Source organism: Sorex fumeus, unplaced genomic scaffold, assembly GCF_029834395.1.
Source record: "Sorex fumeus unplaced genomic scaffold, SorFum_2.1 ptg000122l, whole genome shotgun sequence".
Taxonomy (NCBI): domain Eukaryota; kingdom Metazoa; phylum Chordata; class Mammalia; order Eulipotyphla; family Soricidae; genus Sorex; species Sorex fumeus.
In genome coordinates this window covers 1,694,801-1,712,496 of record NW_026606179.1, presented here as the reverse complement: position 1 = coordinate 1,712,496, position 17,696 = coordinate 1,694,801, and the positions used below count along the sequence as shown (strand labels likewise).

The window sequence follows — 17,696 nt, the reverse complement described above, 5'->3', positions numbered from 1 at the left end:
ATTAATACTAGTAGGGCCTGAGCTATAGTACAGTTGAGTAGGGCATTTGTCTTACACGCAGACACCCTGGTATCCCATATGGTCCTCCAAGCTCTGCCAGGATACTTCCTGAGTGAAGAGCCAGGAGTACCATGTAAAAATGCTGGGTGTGACCCAAAAATAAATAAATAAATGATTGGGGACTGTGCTCAGGTCAGGGGGCCTAAAGAAACAGCTGTTTTGTTTATAATACTGCCCGGCAGGCATCTGGGTTCACTGATAAACACAAAATTTGTGGTCTTCTTTGAATACATTATGTAGGTGAGGAGGGGAAGACACCAAGTATGTAGTATTACAATGATAGCACTTTTTTGTTTGTTTGTTTGTTTATTTGGGGAGCACAAACAGTACTCAGGGATTACTCCTGGCTTTGCACTCAGCAATTACTCCTGGAAGTTCTTGGGGACTATACGGGATGCCAGGGATCAAACCTGGGTTGGCAAGGCAAATGCCCTACCCACTATACTATTGCTCCAGTCCCTACAGTGATAGCACTTGTTTGAATCTATCCCTGAAATACAAAACAATAATTCAAAAGGATATATACTCACCTATGTTCATTGTAGTGGTTTAAGATATGAAATTCTTAAAGCCACCACCATGCTGAGACCACTCTCCGCACACATGAAGGTACTGGCAGAGGGACAAAGCCACGCGGGTTCTAGGGCCGAGATCTCCCAGCCTACTCGGGTTGGAGTCGAGCATCTTCCACCCAGATCCTCCAAATTCCAGTAGGCGGGGGTCACACCCACCACCTGGCCCCCTGGTGCCGTGTAATCCCATCAATGGCCAAGACTCAGAGACTATAAAATCCAGATCCCGGACGAGAGCAGTGCAGTCTCTACCCCCGCGCCTGGGTGTTCCTTCCCGGAGTCCCTTGGAGGGGAGCGGGTTGAGCTTTCCTCCCCGCCCCGACCAGGGCTACGGCAGCCGAAGACCTCCAGGACCAGCCACCACCATGCTGAGACCACTCTCCGCACACATGAAGGTACTGGCAGAGGGACAAAGCCACGCGGGTTCCGGGACCGAGACCTCCAAGCCTACTCGAATTGGAGTCGAGCATCTTCCACCCAGATCCTCCAAATTCCAGTAGGCGGGGGTCACACCCACCACCTGGCCCCCTGGCGCCGTGTAATCCCATCAATGGCCAAGACTCAGAGACTATAAAATCCAGCTCCCGGATGAGAACAGTGCAGTCTTCTGCCCCCGCGCCTGGCTGTTCCTCGCCGAGGCCCCTTGGAGGGAGAGGGTTGAGCTTTCCTCCCCGCCCCGACCAGGGCTCCGGCAGCCGAAGACCTCCAGGACCAGCCACCACCATGCTGAGACCACTCTCCGCACACATGAAGGTACTGGCAGAGGGACAAAGCCACGCGGGTTCCGGGGCCGAGATCTCCCAGCCTACTCGGATTGGAGTCGAGCAACCTCCACCCAGATCCTCCAAATTCCAGTAGGCGGGGGTCACACCCACCACCTGGCCCTCTGGCGCCGTGTAATCCCATCAACGGCCAAGACTCAGAGACTATAAAATCCAGCTCCCGGAACCGCGCGGCCGCGCGACATCTTATCAGGACATCTTTTTATGACATCTTATTATCTCATTCCTACTTTGGACAAACTTGCAGGCTATCGAATGTAGCCTGCCCACAGGGCAGAGTCTGGCAAACTCCCCGTGGCGTACCAAATATGCCAAATACCAGTAACAATGATGGGTCTCGTTCTCCTAAAGAGCCTTGAATATAATCTCAGGGCTAGGATGAAAGAGACGTTACTGGGGCCTGCTCGAGGCAATCGACGAATAACAGGATGATGAAATGAAATGAAATGAAGATATGAAAACAATGCAGATGCCTGACTGTAGACAAATGGGTCAAGAAGTTATAGTACATATACACAGATCCTCTAAAATCAGGAACAATCTGAATCAGTGGACAATATGGAAGGGAAATTATGAAAACAATTCTGTTTACAGTAACTTGAGAAGAAATAAAACAATTTATGAAGGATGTGGAAGAACTTATACAATGTAAACTAAAAAAGATGACAAATGGAAGCAGACCATGCTCATGGATTGTTTAAAAATGCCAATATTAGGACTGGAGTGATAGTACTGTAGGTAGGGCACCTGCTTTGCACACATCTGACCCAGGTTCAATCTCCAGCACCAAATACGGTCTCCTGAGCCTGCAAGGAGTGGTCCCTGAACGCAGAACCAGACGTAAGCCCTGAGCACTGCTAGGTGTGACCCCCAAACCAAACACGCACACACACACACTCTCTCTCTCCTCTCCTGCTCTCCTCTTCCTCTCCTCTCTCTTCTTTCTCCTCTCTTCTATCTCTCTCCTCTCTTCTCTCTCTTTCTCTCCCTCCCTCTCACCTCCTCCCTCCCTCCCTCCCTCCCTCCCTCCCTCCCTCCCTCCCTCCCTCTCCTTTAGGGAAAAGCATACCAAAACTAAAATAAGATATCTCAAACACCCATCAGGATAGCTACTTCTCTGAGGTATGTCTATCTGGGTTCCAGTTGTCTGAGTCACCTCCTGCGGTGATAGGGTTCTCCTGGTTCATTCTGCGCCAATGACCGTAGCCCTGGCCAATAGATGAAGGAATGGGTCGACAGGCTAATAACCAGTGGCACTTTATTTAAATCTATCAGCATTATTATAGAGAAATTGTGAAGGGTTGGGGGGCAGCGATTACACATAGGTATGGCTGAACATTAACATAAACAATGAACAGATGTAAAGCTCCTCTTTCAGGGGAAATTCTAAGAGATCCACCCAAGGACAGAATTCCATCTAGGGGCTCTAGCACTCTAGATTCCTTCTAGGAGATCTGCCTAGGGGCGGAATTCCATTTAGGAGCATATTGTTTTCTCCTTCCCTTTACTGCTAATCCTCCAAGGTTGAGTTTCCCTCCCCGCCCCGACCAGGGCTCCAGCAGCCGAAGACCTCCAGAACCAGCCACCACCATGCTGAGACCACTCTCCACACGCATGAAGGTACCGGCAGAGGAACAAAGGCATGTGGGTCCCGGGGCTGAGATCTCCAAGCCTGCTCGGATCGGGGCTGAGCATCCTCCACCCAGATACTCCATATTCCAGTAGGCAGGGTCACACCCACCAACTGGCCCCCTGGCACCGTGTAATCCCATCAATGGCCAAGACCCAGAGACTATAAAACCCAGCTCCCGGAAGAGAACAGCGCAGAGTCTCCTGCCCCCGCGCCTGACTGTCCTCGCAGGGGCCCTTTGGAGGGGAGCAGGTTGAGTTTCCCTCCCTGCCCCGACCAGGGCTCCAGCAGCCGAAGACCTCCAGAACCAGCCACCACCATGCTGAGACCACTCTCCACACGCATGAAGGTACCGGCAGAGGAACAAAGGCATGCGGGTCCCGGGGCTGAGATCTCCAAGCCTGCTCGGATTGGAGCTGAGCATCCTCCACCCAGATCCTCCATATTCCTGCCTGGATATGGCACTTTTCCAGTAGGCAGGGGTCATACCCACCAACTGGCCCCCTGGCGCCATGTAATCCCATCAATGGCCAAGACTCAGAGACTATAAAACCCAGCTCCCGTAAGTGCGTGGCCGCATTTGTGGCCGTGTGACACCTTATCTCATTCTTACTTTGGACAAACTGGCAGGCTACTGAATCTAACCTGCCCACACGGAAGACTCTGGCAAACTCCCCGTGGCATAACCAATATGCCAAATACCAGTAACAATGATGGGTCTCATTCTTCTAACCCTGAATGAGCTTTGATATGGCACTTTTACAAAAAATCTCAGGGCTAGGATGAAGGAGACGTTACTGGGGTCTGCTTGAGGCAATCGACAATCGACTGCTAATCCATTTAAACAATCATAAGAAGTATAATATAGCACCTAGGAGCACGGTGATGGAACAAACTCTGACATGACCCAAAAATAACTGAATAAGGACCCTGTTGGGGTTAGGAAATATTAACCTGGGCTGAGGACTGTAGTCTGGGAAATACAGTGAGAGGTTCCCAGGAAAAGGCCATCCTTTAAGCTTGATCTAGGGTTTAGATAAAAGCCTATATCTCTTACTGTGTTTATACAAAATGACTAAAAATATTATTAAAAAGTAAATTTAATGTGATTATTTAAATGGAGTACCAGGAAAGTGAAGGAGAAAGCAATATGCCCCTAGATATTTAAGGCACCTTAATCTAAGAGGTGTGGCAGCAAACACAGGTGACAATGAAACCCTAAGCACTACCAGCTTGAAAAAAAAGAACAAAAACTATCAGCTGAGGCCCAGGGATATGGTTTGGCAGTAGAACACTTACCTTGCATGTATGATGCTCTGGGTTGGATTTGTACCTCCCCCCAAAATACAGTATTTGTTTATATTATGAAGGAGCGATAGCACAGCGGGTAGGGCGTTCGCCTTACACGCGGCCAACATGGCCGACCCGAGTTCGATTCCTCCGCCCCTCTCGGAGAGCCCGGCAAGCTACCGAGAGTATTGGATATGCCAGACACAGTAACAACAAAGTCTCCAATGGAGACGTTACTGGGCCCGCTCGAGCAAATCGACGATCAACGGGAGGGCCTTTACCTTTACCTTTATATAAATATTTATACTATACATATAAAAAACCAAAATGAAGTAGAGCTGGAAAGATAGGAAAGCAAACAGTAAAGCCTTACTCATAGTTGACCTGGGTTCAATTGCTGGCACTCCATATGGTCCCCTGAGTACTACCAGGAGTGATCCTTGACCAAAGAGCTAGGAGTAAGCCCTAAGTACTGCTGGGTGTGGTCCCAAAGCAAACTATACAATTTTACAGGTATTTGACATTCCACATGCTTGTGAAACAGAAGCAACACAACCAAAGTAATAAACACCCCCATTGCTAATGTCTCTTTGTAATTCCTCCAGCTCTCTCACCCCCACTTCTAGTCAACCACTGGTCTCTATCACTATAAGTTGTATCTCCTAGAATTTTATATAAATTGAATCATACAGTATACATTCTGGCTTTTTCCACTTGGTATAACTTAAACTCTTCTGTTTCTAGTTTAGAGCAGAGGTTTTTGTTTTTTTTTTTTCCCTTAAGGGTCCTACCCCTGTTTGTTTTTGTTTTTGTTTTTTGTTTTGGATCCACCTGGAGATGCTCAGGGGTTACTCCTTGATCTGCACTCAGGAATCACCTCTGGTGGTGTTCAAGGGACCATATGGGATGCCAGGGATCAAACCCAGGTCAGCTGCATGCAAGCAAATGCCCTACCCACTGTACTATCGCTCTAGTCCCTTACCCCTCCTTTGAATAACAGTTATGTGTCACCTAGGTGTCTCCATTTGGAGGCCTCCTTATGGGGGTCCCGTGGGCCCAACATCTCACAGTCCTCAGTTAAGATTCCTTGGGGGCCCAGCAGAGCCTTCATTCTGCCCTGACTCACGTGCTATCCCGAGTCTCAGCAGAAGCATGCTTCTGGGGCTCCCTCTGTGGGGAGGTACCTGAACTGGGTTGAGCAACAACAAAACTGGACATGTCTATTCTTAGCTACATTATACTAAGAGCTAACATTGGTATCTCTGACCACTATCCAACACCAGAAGGCTCATCCTACCCTTCTTGCTTGCGCTAACCCTCCAACAGAGAGAACCTTTTTGCCTGGGTGTTATGTTTCAGCCCAGCTCGGCCAGGCTGGGCTTCTCTGCCCCTCTCGGAGAGCCCGGCAAGCTACCGAGAGTATCTTGCCAACGCGGCAAAGCCTGGCAAGCTCCCCTGACGTATTCGATATGCCAAACACAGTAACAGAAGTCTCATGATGGAGACGTTACTGGGCCCGCTTGAGCAAATCGATAAACAACAGGAGGACCGTGACCATATGTTTCAGCAATTTTTAAATTGTTGACGAGTTACGCCCTTGGAAAACAAATTTACCAGAGTAAAATGTGTATGTGTAGTTACTTTTTGTACTTAATCTTAAATTTTCTAGTTAAAACAAAGTTTCCTAAAGTTACTGTCAGCTCTACCTTTGTTCCGATTCAAAGGTTTTATATTTTATTTTTCGTTCTAACAGAAAAGAGACTGTAGAGAGAGGACCGCCCTTTCCAACCATATAAGCCTCACAGAAGGCCAGATACATACCTTACTGGTCTGGAAGTACATGTTTTGCAGGCGGGAGGCCCGGGTTCCATTACCCCTCCCCCCCCTCCCCCGCGCCCCCAGTTTGGAGAAGCCACCCCTTCTCGGGGGTAGCCCTCGGGACTGCCAACAGCAACTCCAAAACAAAACAAAAATCTCATAGAAGGCCTTGAATTTGCCACATAAACTTCTGGCCAGGATTCAGCAAAGCGAAAATGGTACAACAAAAATCCATCTTTTTCACGCCTAGGGAAGTGGAACAGTGGTGTCAATGACAGGACCGTGGACCGAGCTACCTTTCAACAGGCACCTTGAGGAGCACTGGGAGAGAAAAGTCCATTGGGAGGTTTCTGGATGTGGAGTCTTCCCCGTCACTTTCTAGTCAGACTGTGGCACCAGCTCCATGCTGATGGAGCTGGTGAAGTCTTGTGTGTTTCGGGATCCGTTGCCCAGCACAGCTGCTTCCACCCGAGGATGGAGGTGGTCGGTGAGACAGCCTGAAGCTGAAGTGCCACAGGAGAGCTGTTCCGGAAGCCGCCCACTGCGGGCTTCGTGGTACCACGTGGTGTCAGGACGAGGGGGGTGTGCAGCTCATCAGCTCGCTACAGCGGAGAGGCTGTGTGGGCGTGGTTGGGGGGGAAAAAGCCGTCAGTGAACACGTGCCCACCGTCGCGCAGGCGCGCTGGGAACCTGGAGCACATGGCCTGCCATCACGCAGGCGCGAAGGGAACCCGGTGCACGTGACCTGCCGTTGCGCAGGCGCAGTGGGCTACCGCGCACAGCGTGGAGCGGCAGGCAGCATGAGGCGGTTGAGCTGGCCGGTGGGCGCGGGCCTGGCGCTGGGCCTGGCGCTGGCCCTGGAGGCTCTGCCGGCCTTACTGCGCTGGCTGCAGGGCGGGCGGCGGCGGAGGCAGAGGCGCGAGGTGCTCTTTTTTCCGTCTCAGGTGACTTGCACCGAGGCCCTGCTGCAGGCCCCGGGGGCGGCGCCCCCCGCGGCGCCGGCCGGCTCGGGCTCGGGCTGCCCTTGCAGCCTGCCCCACGGCGAGAGCTCTCTGAGCCGCCTGCTGCAGGCGCTGCTGGAGGCCAGGGTCACCCTGGAGCTCTGCCTCTTCGCCTTTTCCAGCCCGCAGCTGGGCCGCGCCGTGCAGCTGCTCCACCAGCGCGGGGTGCGCGTCCGCGTCATCACCGACTGCGACTACATGGCCCTCAACGGCTCGCAGATCGGCCTCCTCCGCAAGGCGGGTAGGTGGGGCCCTCGCGTGCACCCCAGAACGGAGGGTGAGGCGAGGTGGGGCAGGGTGGGCGCCACCGTTCCCGCAATGCCAGCCCGGTCAGGAAGGGCGGGGGTCTGCCTTACTCTCCGGGGGCCCGGTGGGTGGAGGTCGGTGGGGGTCCTGAGCAGCCACACACACACACGGCGATGGCCCGGCGGGAGGAAGCCACGTGTCCACCGCTGCGGGCCGCGGCCCCCGGGCAGGGGGCTGTCTCCTGGAGCCTCCTGGGGAAGGGCGGAGGAGTGCGCCCGAGACCCTCCCGCCACGCCGACCGGAAGTGCTCCTTTCCCGGGAGACCGCATGTTGGCCGCACAGAATGAAACGTCTGCCCCAACCACGTTCCGCAGAAAAATAGCTACTGTACGAGCGCTCGTTTGATTGACTTGACGTTCCTGGCGTCGCGCACTTGCCCGCCTGGAAGCGGAAGCCCACCCGGCGAAGCCTGGCCAAGGCTCCCGCCTCTACTGCACCTTGGACCTCCCCGGAGTCCAGGCTGCTTCATTGATGCTCACGCCACTCTTTCCCCCGCGTAGGCAAGAGCCAGCCACAGCTGTCGAGAATTAAATTTTTTTTTTTCGGGGGTGGAGGGCGTTATTTACCTGTTTTGTGGAAGGCATTTGTAGCACTTACTTCCCCATCTCCTGATTTTTGGGCCACCCCTGGCAGTGCTTTGGGGCTGCTCACAATTCCATACCGTGGGGCCCTGTGGTGCCAGGGATCAAACCCAGGCCTTCAAAGCAGGCACTCCAGGCCCGAGCTGTCTTCCCAGCCCCAAGAGGAAGCATTTAATGACCCTCTCTTTTTGTGGTTTCAAATTCCCTGCACCCGGCCCCTCCCACATCCTTAACCCTCCTGAAGAATTTGGCTTCTGCCATGACATGTTGTGAAGCTCCCTTTTCCAGAACTCCGTCACATCAGTGATCACAGCTTGTCTTATTTTTCACAGCGTTTACCCAAGGCTGCTTGCTTGTATATCAAGATTGACAGGGAGAAGCTCTGAAACCTTATATAGTAACTCCTGAGACTACCATTCCCCAAATCCTCTGTGTGTTTTTTTTTGGGGGGGGTTCACACCCGGTGATGCACAGGGGTTAACTCCTGGCTCTGCACTCAGGAATTGCTCCTGGCGGTGCTCAGGGAACCATATGGGATGCTGGGAGTCAAACCCGGGTCGGCTGTGTGCAAGGCAAACGCCCTACTCGGCTCTGCTGTCACTCCAGTCCTCCTCTGTGTTATTTGGCAGAGCTGGTTCTGGGGTGATGGAAGTCACTCGCATCCCCCAACTCCTGGGTGCTTCCGTGGTGGCCGCGGTTCAGGTTTTCCTCACACTGGGCATGATATATTGGCTTGGAAGAGTCAGAAGAGGAAAGCCTTTTCCCAACTGACAGGTTTGTGTGTGTGTGTGTGTGTGTGTGTGTGTGTGTTTTGCATTTTGGGTCACACCTGGTGATGCACAGGGGTTACTCCTGGCTCATCACTCAGGATTTACTACTGGTATTGCTCGGGGGACCATATGGGATGCTGGGAATCGAACTCAGATCAACTGTGTGCAAGGCAAATGCCCTACCCACTGTGCTACCACTCCAGTCCCTGTACTGGCAGTTTTAATGGGAAACTTGGATACTTTGGGGCACAGATCATTATATTTAATTTACCTCTACAGAATCGGAGGCTCTGATATTTGGAAGGGTTTTTTTTTTTTCTGTTTTTTGGGTCACACAGTGGTGTCAGGACTTACTTCTGGCACTGCACTCAGGAATCATTCTTGCTGGGGCTTGGAGACCATATGGGATGCTGGGGATTGAACCTGAGTTAACCATGTGCAAAGAAAACGCCCTACCCACCCTACTTCACTCTGGCCCCAATGGAAAGAATCTTAAAGGAAGAGGAAATTCTCACCTAAGGGTCGATCTCCTCTGGTGGCTTCACAGCCACTATTCATCATCTCCACTTGTCTATCCAGTGAATGTTTCTGTTTGTTTTTGGGCCACACTGTGAAGCTCAGGGCATACTCCTGTATCTGCTCTCAGGAAGTGCTCCTGACGGTGCTCAGGGGACTGGGGAGCTGGGGATTTAACCCAGGGCTCTCTCATACAAAGCTTGTGTGTCAGTCCTTTGAGTCATCTTCCCATAATTGATACTAAAAAAAGTATTTGCTTACCTGAAATTCCGATTTAATTTGGATATTCTGTGTTTCACTTGCAACATCTGGAAAACCCTATTGTAAAACCACTGTCTGACTAGTTGTTGCATTTTCTAAGCAAATAATGAAGTTGGCATTATTCACGTGCAATTTAAAATGATTCATTTATTGTTCCAAAGCTGGGCAAGCCTGACAAGGTCCTGCCTAAAAATCCAGGTGAAGGCAGAGGGCACGGTGCTGTGGTGAGGAGCTGGGGCCATGTGGAGATGCAGTTTTGTGTCAGTTCTCTTTCTGCGAACAAGGGGGAGGGGAGGCAAAGAGGAAAGCGGGCACTGGTTTCATGGGCCACTAGTTTTCCTTTGAAGCCCTTAGGACCTTGTTTCTCCTCAGGCCACCCCCTCCCTCTTCCAGAATGAAGTGCAGCTCCTCATCCTGCCTCATAGAAGTGAGAGCTTAAAGGGGGGATTGTCTGGAACCTGTAACCGCAGGGTTGTAGTGACCGGTTTAGATTCTAGAATCATGGGTGGGCAGACCTCACCCCAGCCACAGGGCAGGAGAGCTAGTAAGGTTTCCCTGCTATCTGAAAACAGATGTCCCTCTTTGGTAGGCTGGATTTTGGATCTGGGATGCTAGGAATGAATTTCCATATAAATAATAGTAATAATGTTTCCAAGCCTACCCCCACCTTACCAAAGTAAACAGAAACCTCAAGTCATACCCCTGAGGAAGTCTATTTTCAGACAGTGGAGGAACCTCTAAGTGTGTGTTTGCCTGTCTCAACTACCTCCTCCCCACCCTCTTAGGACCGTCAGTGTCCCACCAGTCCCCATATGGCTACTGGTTACTGCCACTCCCTGCCCAGGCGTGACAAGCTTCCTCTTTCCCCCAAGCTGGAAGGAAACAAACTTCGAGGAAACAGCTGCACTTGGCCCTGAGAGCAGTGGTGTTTGTGGTTGGCCTGTCGTGAAGGTTGACTTGCCCTTTTTGCAGGTATCCAGGTTCGCCATGACCAGGACCTCGGCTATATGCACCACAAGTTCGCAATAGTGGACAAGAAGTTGCTGATCACTGGCTCCCTCAACTGGACCACACAAGCCATTCAGAACAACAGAGAAAATGTTTTGATTATGGAAGATGAAGAATATGTGAAGATTTTCCTGGAAGAATTTGAGCGCATCTGGGATGAGTTTAACCCCACAAAGTATACTTTCTTCCCACAGAAGAGAAGCCATTGAAGCTGTGCGCTCCGTTTGGACTCCAGGGTCAGAGGCAAGTGGTGGTTAATGTAAAATTTTGGTGCCGCCAGTGAAACTAGGCTGAGCCTCCAGAAAGAATGAGTCCAGAGTGGCTATGGCCTATCCTCATGGCTCTGGGTTTTGCTGCTGGATGCTGCCTTCTTGGGAGAAACCTCACTAGTAAAGGGAGAAATCATTCACACTGAGATCTTATTCACCACGATACTAAAGAACTGTTGGAGGTTTAAGGGAAAGGGATTCAGTTGTTTGGGGCTGTACCTCTAGTGTTTAGTGGGAATGGACTCCCACCAAAAGTCAGTTCAGCTGTAGCTGCTTCTCGTGTGCTTTGTGGGGCCTAATGGGGACTTGGTGTAGACGGAAGGGTTTCTCCTGCTGCTGCGCAGAAGAGGCGTCACACCTGCTTCGCGTTGAACACCTGATTCCTTTTGCTGATTTCTAGACAGTCTCATGCTTTGGCTCCTTGCTGCGACTCAGCCCTTTGCATCTCTCCTGAAGGTATTTCCTCTTTTCCTTGGACAGGCTGGGCCCTGCTCACCAGCGCTCACTCCCATCCGAGTCTGGATGGTCAGGAGCAGAGTCTTCATCCCTACGGCCGCCAGGCCCTTGGTTGCTTCTGACTCTGAAGAAGAGGAGGAGAGGGGATCAGAGAGTGCCCCCCAACAACACTGTGGCCTCCTCCCCTGTAGCGGCAAACATTCTCTTACCTGAGTTTATTTCCAGAGTTATACTTGAAAGCAAATGCAATGAACATTTTCTTCCTGGACAGCTGTCCTGTTTTCATGTGGTGAAATGTGGGGTGCAGCAGTGACCAGAGCTGTAAGTGACCAGAGCTGCATCTGTTTCAGTTTTTAACATTTCATGTTAAGGGTCATTTTATTCCATGTTTAGAAGTGATCTGAATGTCTGCATGTGTGGACTTGGCTAATCTCTATTTTTGGCTGGATGTCATTAATCATGAGTTACCCAAACACCTGGAGGAGAAAACCTGAGGAGAGGCCGGTTAGAGGCTTTATACTTTATACTTTATACTTTATAGAACTGTTCTTACCCCTGGCCCAGTATTCTGCATTTAAGCTAATTAGAACAGGTGTTGTACATTTGAAAATGTTTCGAATGGTTTTCTTCATAGTGAGTATCTTTAGAGATAAATAACTCAAGTGCCATCTGAATAACTGCATCTTGTGATGTGTGTTTTTTTTTAATTATAATTATGCTGTGTGTGACCTGTCTAGGTCGACCCAGCGGCACGCATGGTTCTCACCCTCCCCGTTGCAATCACATGACCAAACAGCATTCAGTGTTGTGTCTTCCCTCCAGGCCCTCATACACGTTACGTGCTCTCTCACGGGGCTGTATCCCGTCCCTTTTTATCTTTTGGCAGTTGTCTTACTTGTTTTTGTTTTTTTTGCTTTTTGGGTCACACCTGGCGATACCCAGGGGTTACTCCTGGCTCTGCACTTAGGAATTACCCCTGGCGGTGCTTGGGGGACCATATGGGACGCTGCGAAATGAACCTGGGTCAGCCACGTGCAAGGCAAATGCCCTCCCCACTGTACTATCGCTCCAGACCCTTGCCAGTTATCTTAGACTTAGATGTTTGACACGTACACTCAGAGTTAGTTTTTCTTATTTTTAATTGATGGTAAAGTACGTGAATTACAAAGTACAAGAAATGGTTTTACAGGAAAGGTGGTTTCCATCAGTTTGTACTCCAGCTGTGTCCTGCAAATGAGGGAAGTGGAGAATGGCACCTGGTGGGGAGAGCGCCTCCTGACGTGCAGCGTGTTTGAATAAATATGTTCTTATTCTGGAAGGCTGTGTCTGCTGATTCACATTATGAATGCTTTATTAAACAGATACTGCTATTGGGTATGTGTTTGGGTGGGGCTGGAGGCCATTACCTGTGCATGGCAGCCAGTAACTATTTAGAAACCAGATGTCAAAGAGAAACCTGTCAGAGAAGTGAGGCCCGCAGTGGCCTAGGGACTGCGTCCTGGTGCCGGGTTTCAGTAGTGTCCCTGTGCTCTGGCTCTGGCGCTTCTCTCTTGCCACCAGAGCTGTGAGTTGGGGCAGGTGCACCACAGTATCTGGCTGGAATTTTTAGCCTATGGAGGTCACCTAGACGGGCATCCAGAAGTTTGTGTGGGGAACGGTGAACGGGGAGCTCCATGTAATGTTTATTTAATGAAATATCATATTGCTTATTCCTATCATCTAAGCAGCAGTGGAAAATCAAAGCTAACCAAAATTTTCTGAACACGTTAAACCTGAGAAGAACTTTTCAGTAAATAAAACTTGAGAACATAAGGGTCCAAGGACAGCCCAGGACCCTGTCTCCCAAGAGGAGGTTACTTGGTTACCATTTCTATTAGTAATTAGCTGGAAATGACTCTGTGCCTGACCCTACACTGGAAGGACCATGTGGGGTGCTGGGGATCGAATCAGGGTCAGCTGCATGCAAGGCCAGTGCCCTCCCTGCTGTACTATCGCTCCAGACCCCAGCCTTGTCTTTTGAAATATTTAAAACACTTCGGGGGTCTGGAGCTATAGCACAGCTGTAGGGTGTTTGCCATGCACGCGGCTAAACCAGGTTTGATTCCCAGCATCCCATAGAGTCTCTGGAGCACCGCCAGGGGTAATTCCTGAGTGCATGAACTAGGAGTAACTCCTGTGCATCACTGGGTGTTACCCATAAAGAAAACAAACAAACAAAAAACGACACTTTGGGATTTGTTTTTTCGAAAATAAATGTGTTTTAGTCTGTCATCCCAGTTTTTGTTTGACTCTTAAGGGATTTTGAGATGAGGTCTTTCTGTCTCTGAAACACTTTAGAAACGACTTTATTGTCTTTGATCTGAGGAACACAGAGGAGGTAAAGCTGGGACAGAAGGGGAATGGAGTTGTATGTAGTTGGGGTGCGACTTGGTGACCGAGTTCCTTGCATACGCAAGACCTGAGGTCAGTCCCTAACAATACAGTCCCTGCTTGGAGGCTACTCCTGACTCTGTGCTAGGGACCATGCAGTGCCAAGGATAAACCTGGGATTCACGTAGCATCTGCTCACCCCATTGAGCTGAGCCTGTGAGTCCATCTGTCCCAAGAGTTGATTTTTTTTCTTTTCTGGCCACACCTGGTGATACTTGGGGTTACTCCTGGGTCTGCACTCCAGAATTACTCCTGGCGGTGTACAGGGGACCATATGAGAAGCTGGGAATCAACCCTGGGTTGGTTTGCACATGGCTCACCCAGATTCCATCCCTAGCACCCAATGGTGCCCCAAGAACTGCTGGGAACGACCCCTGAGCAGAGCCAGGAGCCAGGAGTGGTCCTTGGGCAGAGCTAGGGTGGCCCATGACCTCAAAACTTTTCTTGACCATGCAAAGCTGAGATCTACCTATAATTTTCCCACCTGTGTTCTGACGTGCTAGCAAAAAGGTGGCTCACGTGGTGTCCTCAGAGATGATCCTTCTCACAGGGTGCTCTCCATCATGCTTCTGAAGAGCACCCTCCACTTTCTCTGACCTGGAACCTGAACCCCTTTCAGGAGCCTATTTGCAGATGCCCTCCTTGCTTCTTTCCCTTCACTGCTGATGTTGCAGTGACTAGGGGTTGTGAATGTGCCTGGCTGTGGGGCTTGTATGCACGTCGGGGTTGCACATCAGATTGTAGTGCTCCCTGGGCATTTCCGCTGCTTGCACAGTGCTCAGCGGGACTTACACTCCTCACTGCAGCTCACAGCATGAGCTTCGGTGGTGCTCACCAGGGTTATGGCTGCTTTGTCCGCCGGAGGCAACGGTGCAGTGTTCCTGGCCTTGGTGCCCACATACTCATGGTGCAGCAGAGGGCAGAGCTGCCAGTGATCTCTCAGGGTAGGTCATGCAAGCTTCTGTAGTATTCCAGGCTGACAATCTTGTGTTTAATCAAGTGCTGTGTGTTTGAGGGCTGGACAGATAGTACAGGGATCGGGTGCTTGCCTGGCACTCGGCTGACCCTGCTTCAGTTCCACCACATGTGGTCACCTTAGCTCAACGCCAGGAGTAAGCCCTGAGCACAGATGTGTGGCTTACAATCCAAACAATAGAACAAAAACTCAGGTACTATGTGTGCTGTCAGCTTTTAAAGCAATGGACAACTTTTTGTTTTATTTAAGGGCCATACCTTGTGGTTCCCAGGGTTTCTGCTCTGCTCTCAGGGATCACTCCTGGAGGTGCTTGGGGGAACCAGGTGGGATGCTGGGGATTGAACCCAGATCAGCCATGTGCATGGCAAACACCCTGCCCATTATACTATCTCCCTGGCCCCAGAAATAATTAGTTTTTAGTTTTGGGACCACACCCAGTGGTATGCAGGGGAACCAACTAGGGTCAGAGGCATGCGAGGCGGGCACCTTACCCACTACACTATCTCTCTGGCCTCACGAATGATAGTTTTTAAAATAACACTTTATTGAGATTTATGTACTATAAAACGTACCCCTTTAAAGTATGCGGTTCAGTGAGTTTTCAGAGATTGATGAGCTGTATGAGCACCACCACTCTCTCTAATTTGAGAGCATCTTTCACCCCAGAAAGAAACCATGTCCCCCTGTGGTCTCCCCATTCCTCCCTGCAGTCACTGGATTGTTGGAGCTCTTTGTAGAGCTGTTACCCTCCACATCGCGGAACATTGTCTTCCTTCACCAGCATGTTTGGGGCATCTCACACTGGACATGCATCAGCCTTTGTATATTCCTATTTTTGTTTCTCTCTCTCTCTCTCTCTCTCTCTCTCTCTCTCTCTCTCTCTCTCTCTCTCTCCTCTCTCTCTCTCTCTCTCGGCTCTGCACTCACGATTGCTCCTGGCAGGCTTGGGGAACCACATGATGCCAGGGATCAAACTTGAGTTACCTGTGTGCATGGCAACAGTTCCTGCTGTACCATTGCTTCAGCCCCTTTTTGTATATTCTGAATACACACTGTACTTCTACCTACAAGTCTGGATAAGGTCCTTATTAGGAAAATGATGAATGGATATCTTCTCTTATTCTCTAGGGACCATTTTACTTTCTAATTTGCATTGTTTGCAGCATGTTATTTTTGTTTTGTTTTTGGGCCACACCTGTCAGTGCTCGGGGCTTACTCCTAGCTCTGTGCTCTGGGGTCACTCCTGGTGGGGATCAGGGACCATATGTGATGCTGAGGATTGAATGTGGTTTGGCCGCGAGTTAGGAAAGTGCTTTACCTATTGTACTGATTTCTCCAGCTCAGCAGCATGTTATTTTAAAGTAGTTCAGTTTGTTTAGAATTTTGGGTCACCTCTGGCTGTGATCAGGGATTATTCCTGTGCCTAAACGTGCTTGGGGGGTGGAAGTGGGAGAGGACTATATGGGGTGCCAGGGATCAAACCTGGGTCAGCAGCATCCGAGGCAAACACTACCTGCTGCACTACTGCCCTGACCCTAAGTTTGTCTGCTTTTGCTTTTGTTGCTTGTGCTCTGGTATTTGAAGAAACCACTGCTCAATTCAAGGTCACAAATATTTCTATTTTCTTCAATAATTTTAAACCCTTAGCATGTGCACTTAAACCATGATCCATTTTTTAAATTATTTAATTTCTAAGGTTTGAGAGTTCCCCCTGCTTCTGTTTGTGGTTAATTTCTATTTTAAAAGCACATGATCCGTTGTCTAAGGTAGAGAGTCCAACTTCAAATCTTTTTCTTTTTCCTTCAGTTTTTGGCGAGGAGCTTCTGGATAGGCAGATGTCCCCGTTCTGTTTGTTGAGGACCACCGAATAGTCTTGCCACTCTGTTGAAAGCCACAAATAAATGTTAAAGCCTTATTTCTGGACTCTTGATGCTATATTGCAATCAGTATGCCAGACTGTGGTAGCGTCCTTAAAATGCGGTACAGTCCATCTGACCCTGCTTTCTGAAGCTATGAAAGATTGAGACCCAGTAGTAACTCTCCCTCTTAATAGTGAATCCCTCTCCCTCCACCCCCACTCATTCAGTGCAGTCTTGACTATTCTAGACCCCTTTGCATTTCCACAGAATTGGCTGATCAACTTTGTAAGGATTTTCTGTTACGTGGAGATCAGATTTGGCAGTTTTGCTATTGAGACAGGAATTCTTCCAATTCAAGAGCATCTCTTTTCATTTATTTAAATTTTTTCTTTTGGGGGCTGGGGTGATAGCACAGCGGTTAGGGCTCCTGATTGCATGAGCTAGGAGTAACCATTGTGCATTGCCAAGTGTGACACTCCCCCAATATTTTTTTCATTTGGGCCATACCTGACAGTACTTGAGGGCTACTTCTGGTGCAGTGTTGGGTTTCATGTGGTACCAGGAACTGAATCTGGGGACTCCTACGTCAGTACTTTGAACCATCTCCTTGACTTCATTTCTTTAAAGAATTTCTTTTTGGTGGCCACACCATGGGCTGAAGTGATAGCACAGCGGTAGGGAGTTTGCCTTGCGCGCAGCCAGCCCAGCGGAGCCGGGTTCGATTCTTTCGCCCCTCTCAGAGAGCCTGGCAAGGTACCGAGAGTATTCAATATGCCAAACACAGTAACAAGAAGTCTCACAATGGAGACGTTACTGGGCCCACTCGAGCAAATCGATGAACAATGGGAGGACAGTGCTACAGTGCTACAGTTTTTAATGTATAGAAGTAAGATTGATCTTGAAAACTTGAAGTCACTTACTAGTTTTTAAAAATAGGTTTTGTGTGGGGCTGGAGCAATAGAGCAGGTAGGGCATGTGGCCCAACAGGTTTCTTTCCCTGGCATCCCATTTGGTCCCCTGAGCACTACCAGGAATAATTCCTGAGTGGAGCCGAGAGTAACCTCTGAGCATTGCTGGGTGTGATGCCTCTCCACCCCCAACAAAGTTTAAA

The 17,696-nt window shown here is 49.9% G+C and overlaps 1 protein-coding gene and 1 non-coding gene across 2 annotated transcripts; both read left to right on the top strand.

Moving 5' to 3' along the window:
- The first annotated feature begins 178 nt into the window (after nucleotides 1-178).
- On the top strand, nucleotides 179-304 carry LOC130044602 (small nucleolar RNA SNORA11). Its single transcript, XR_008795452.1, has one exon. It is a non-coding gene; the product is annotated as a small nucleolar RNA SNORA11 (small nucleolar RNA).
- A 6,648-nt stretch (nucleotides 305-6,952) lies between these two features.
- On the top strand, nucleotides 6,953-10,849 carry PLD6 (phospholipase D family member 6). The gene is made up of 2 exons (XM_056136935.1): nucleotides 6,953-7,394; nucleotides 10,560-10,849. The coding sequence occupies exons 1-2, from the start codon at nucleotides 6,953-6,955 to the stop codon at nucleotides 10,802-10,804; spliced, it is 687 nt and encodes a 228-aa protein (XP_055992910.1). The 3' UTR covers nucleotides 10,805-10,849.
- The last annotated feature ends 6,847 nt before the right edge of the window (nucleotides 10,850-17,696 follow it).

Coding starts and splice junctions, on each gene's coding strand:
- PLD6 (XM_056136935.1), top strand. CDS start 6,953: ATGAGGCGGTTGAGCTGGCCGGTGGGCGCGGGCCTGGCGCTGGGCCTG. Junction 7,395..10,559: donor CGGCCTCCTCCGCAAGGCGG/GTAGGTGGGGCC, acceptor CCCTTTTTGCAG/GTATCCAGGTTCGCCATGAC.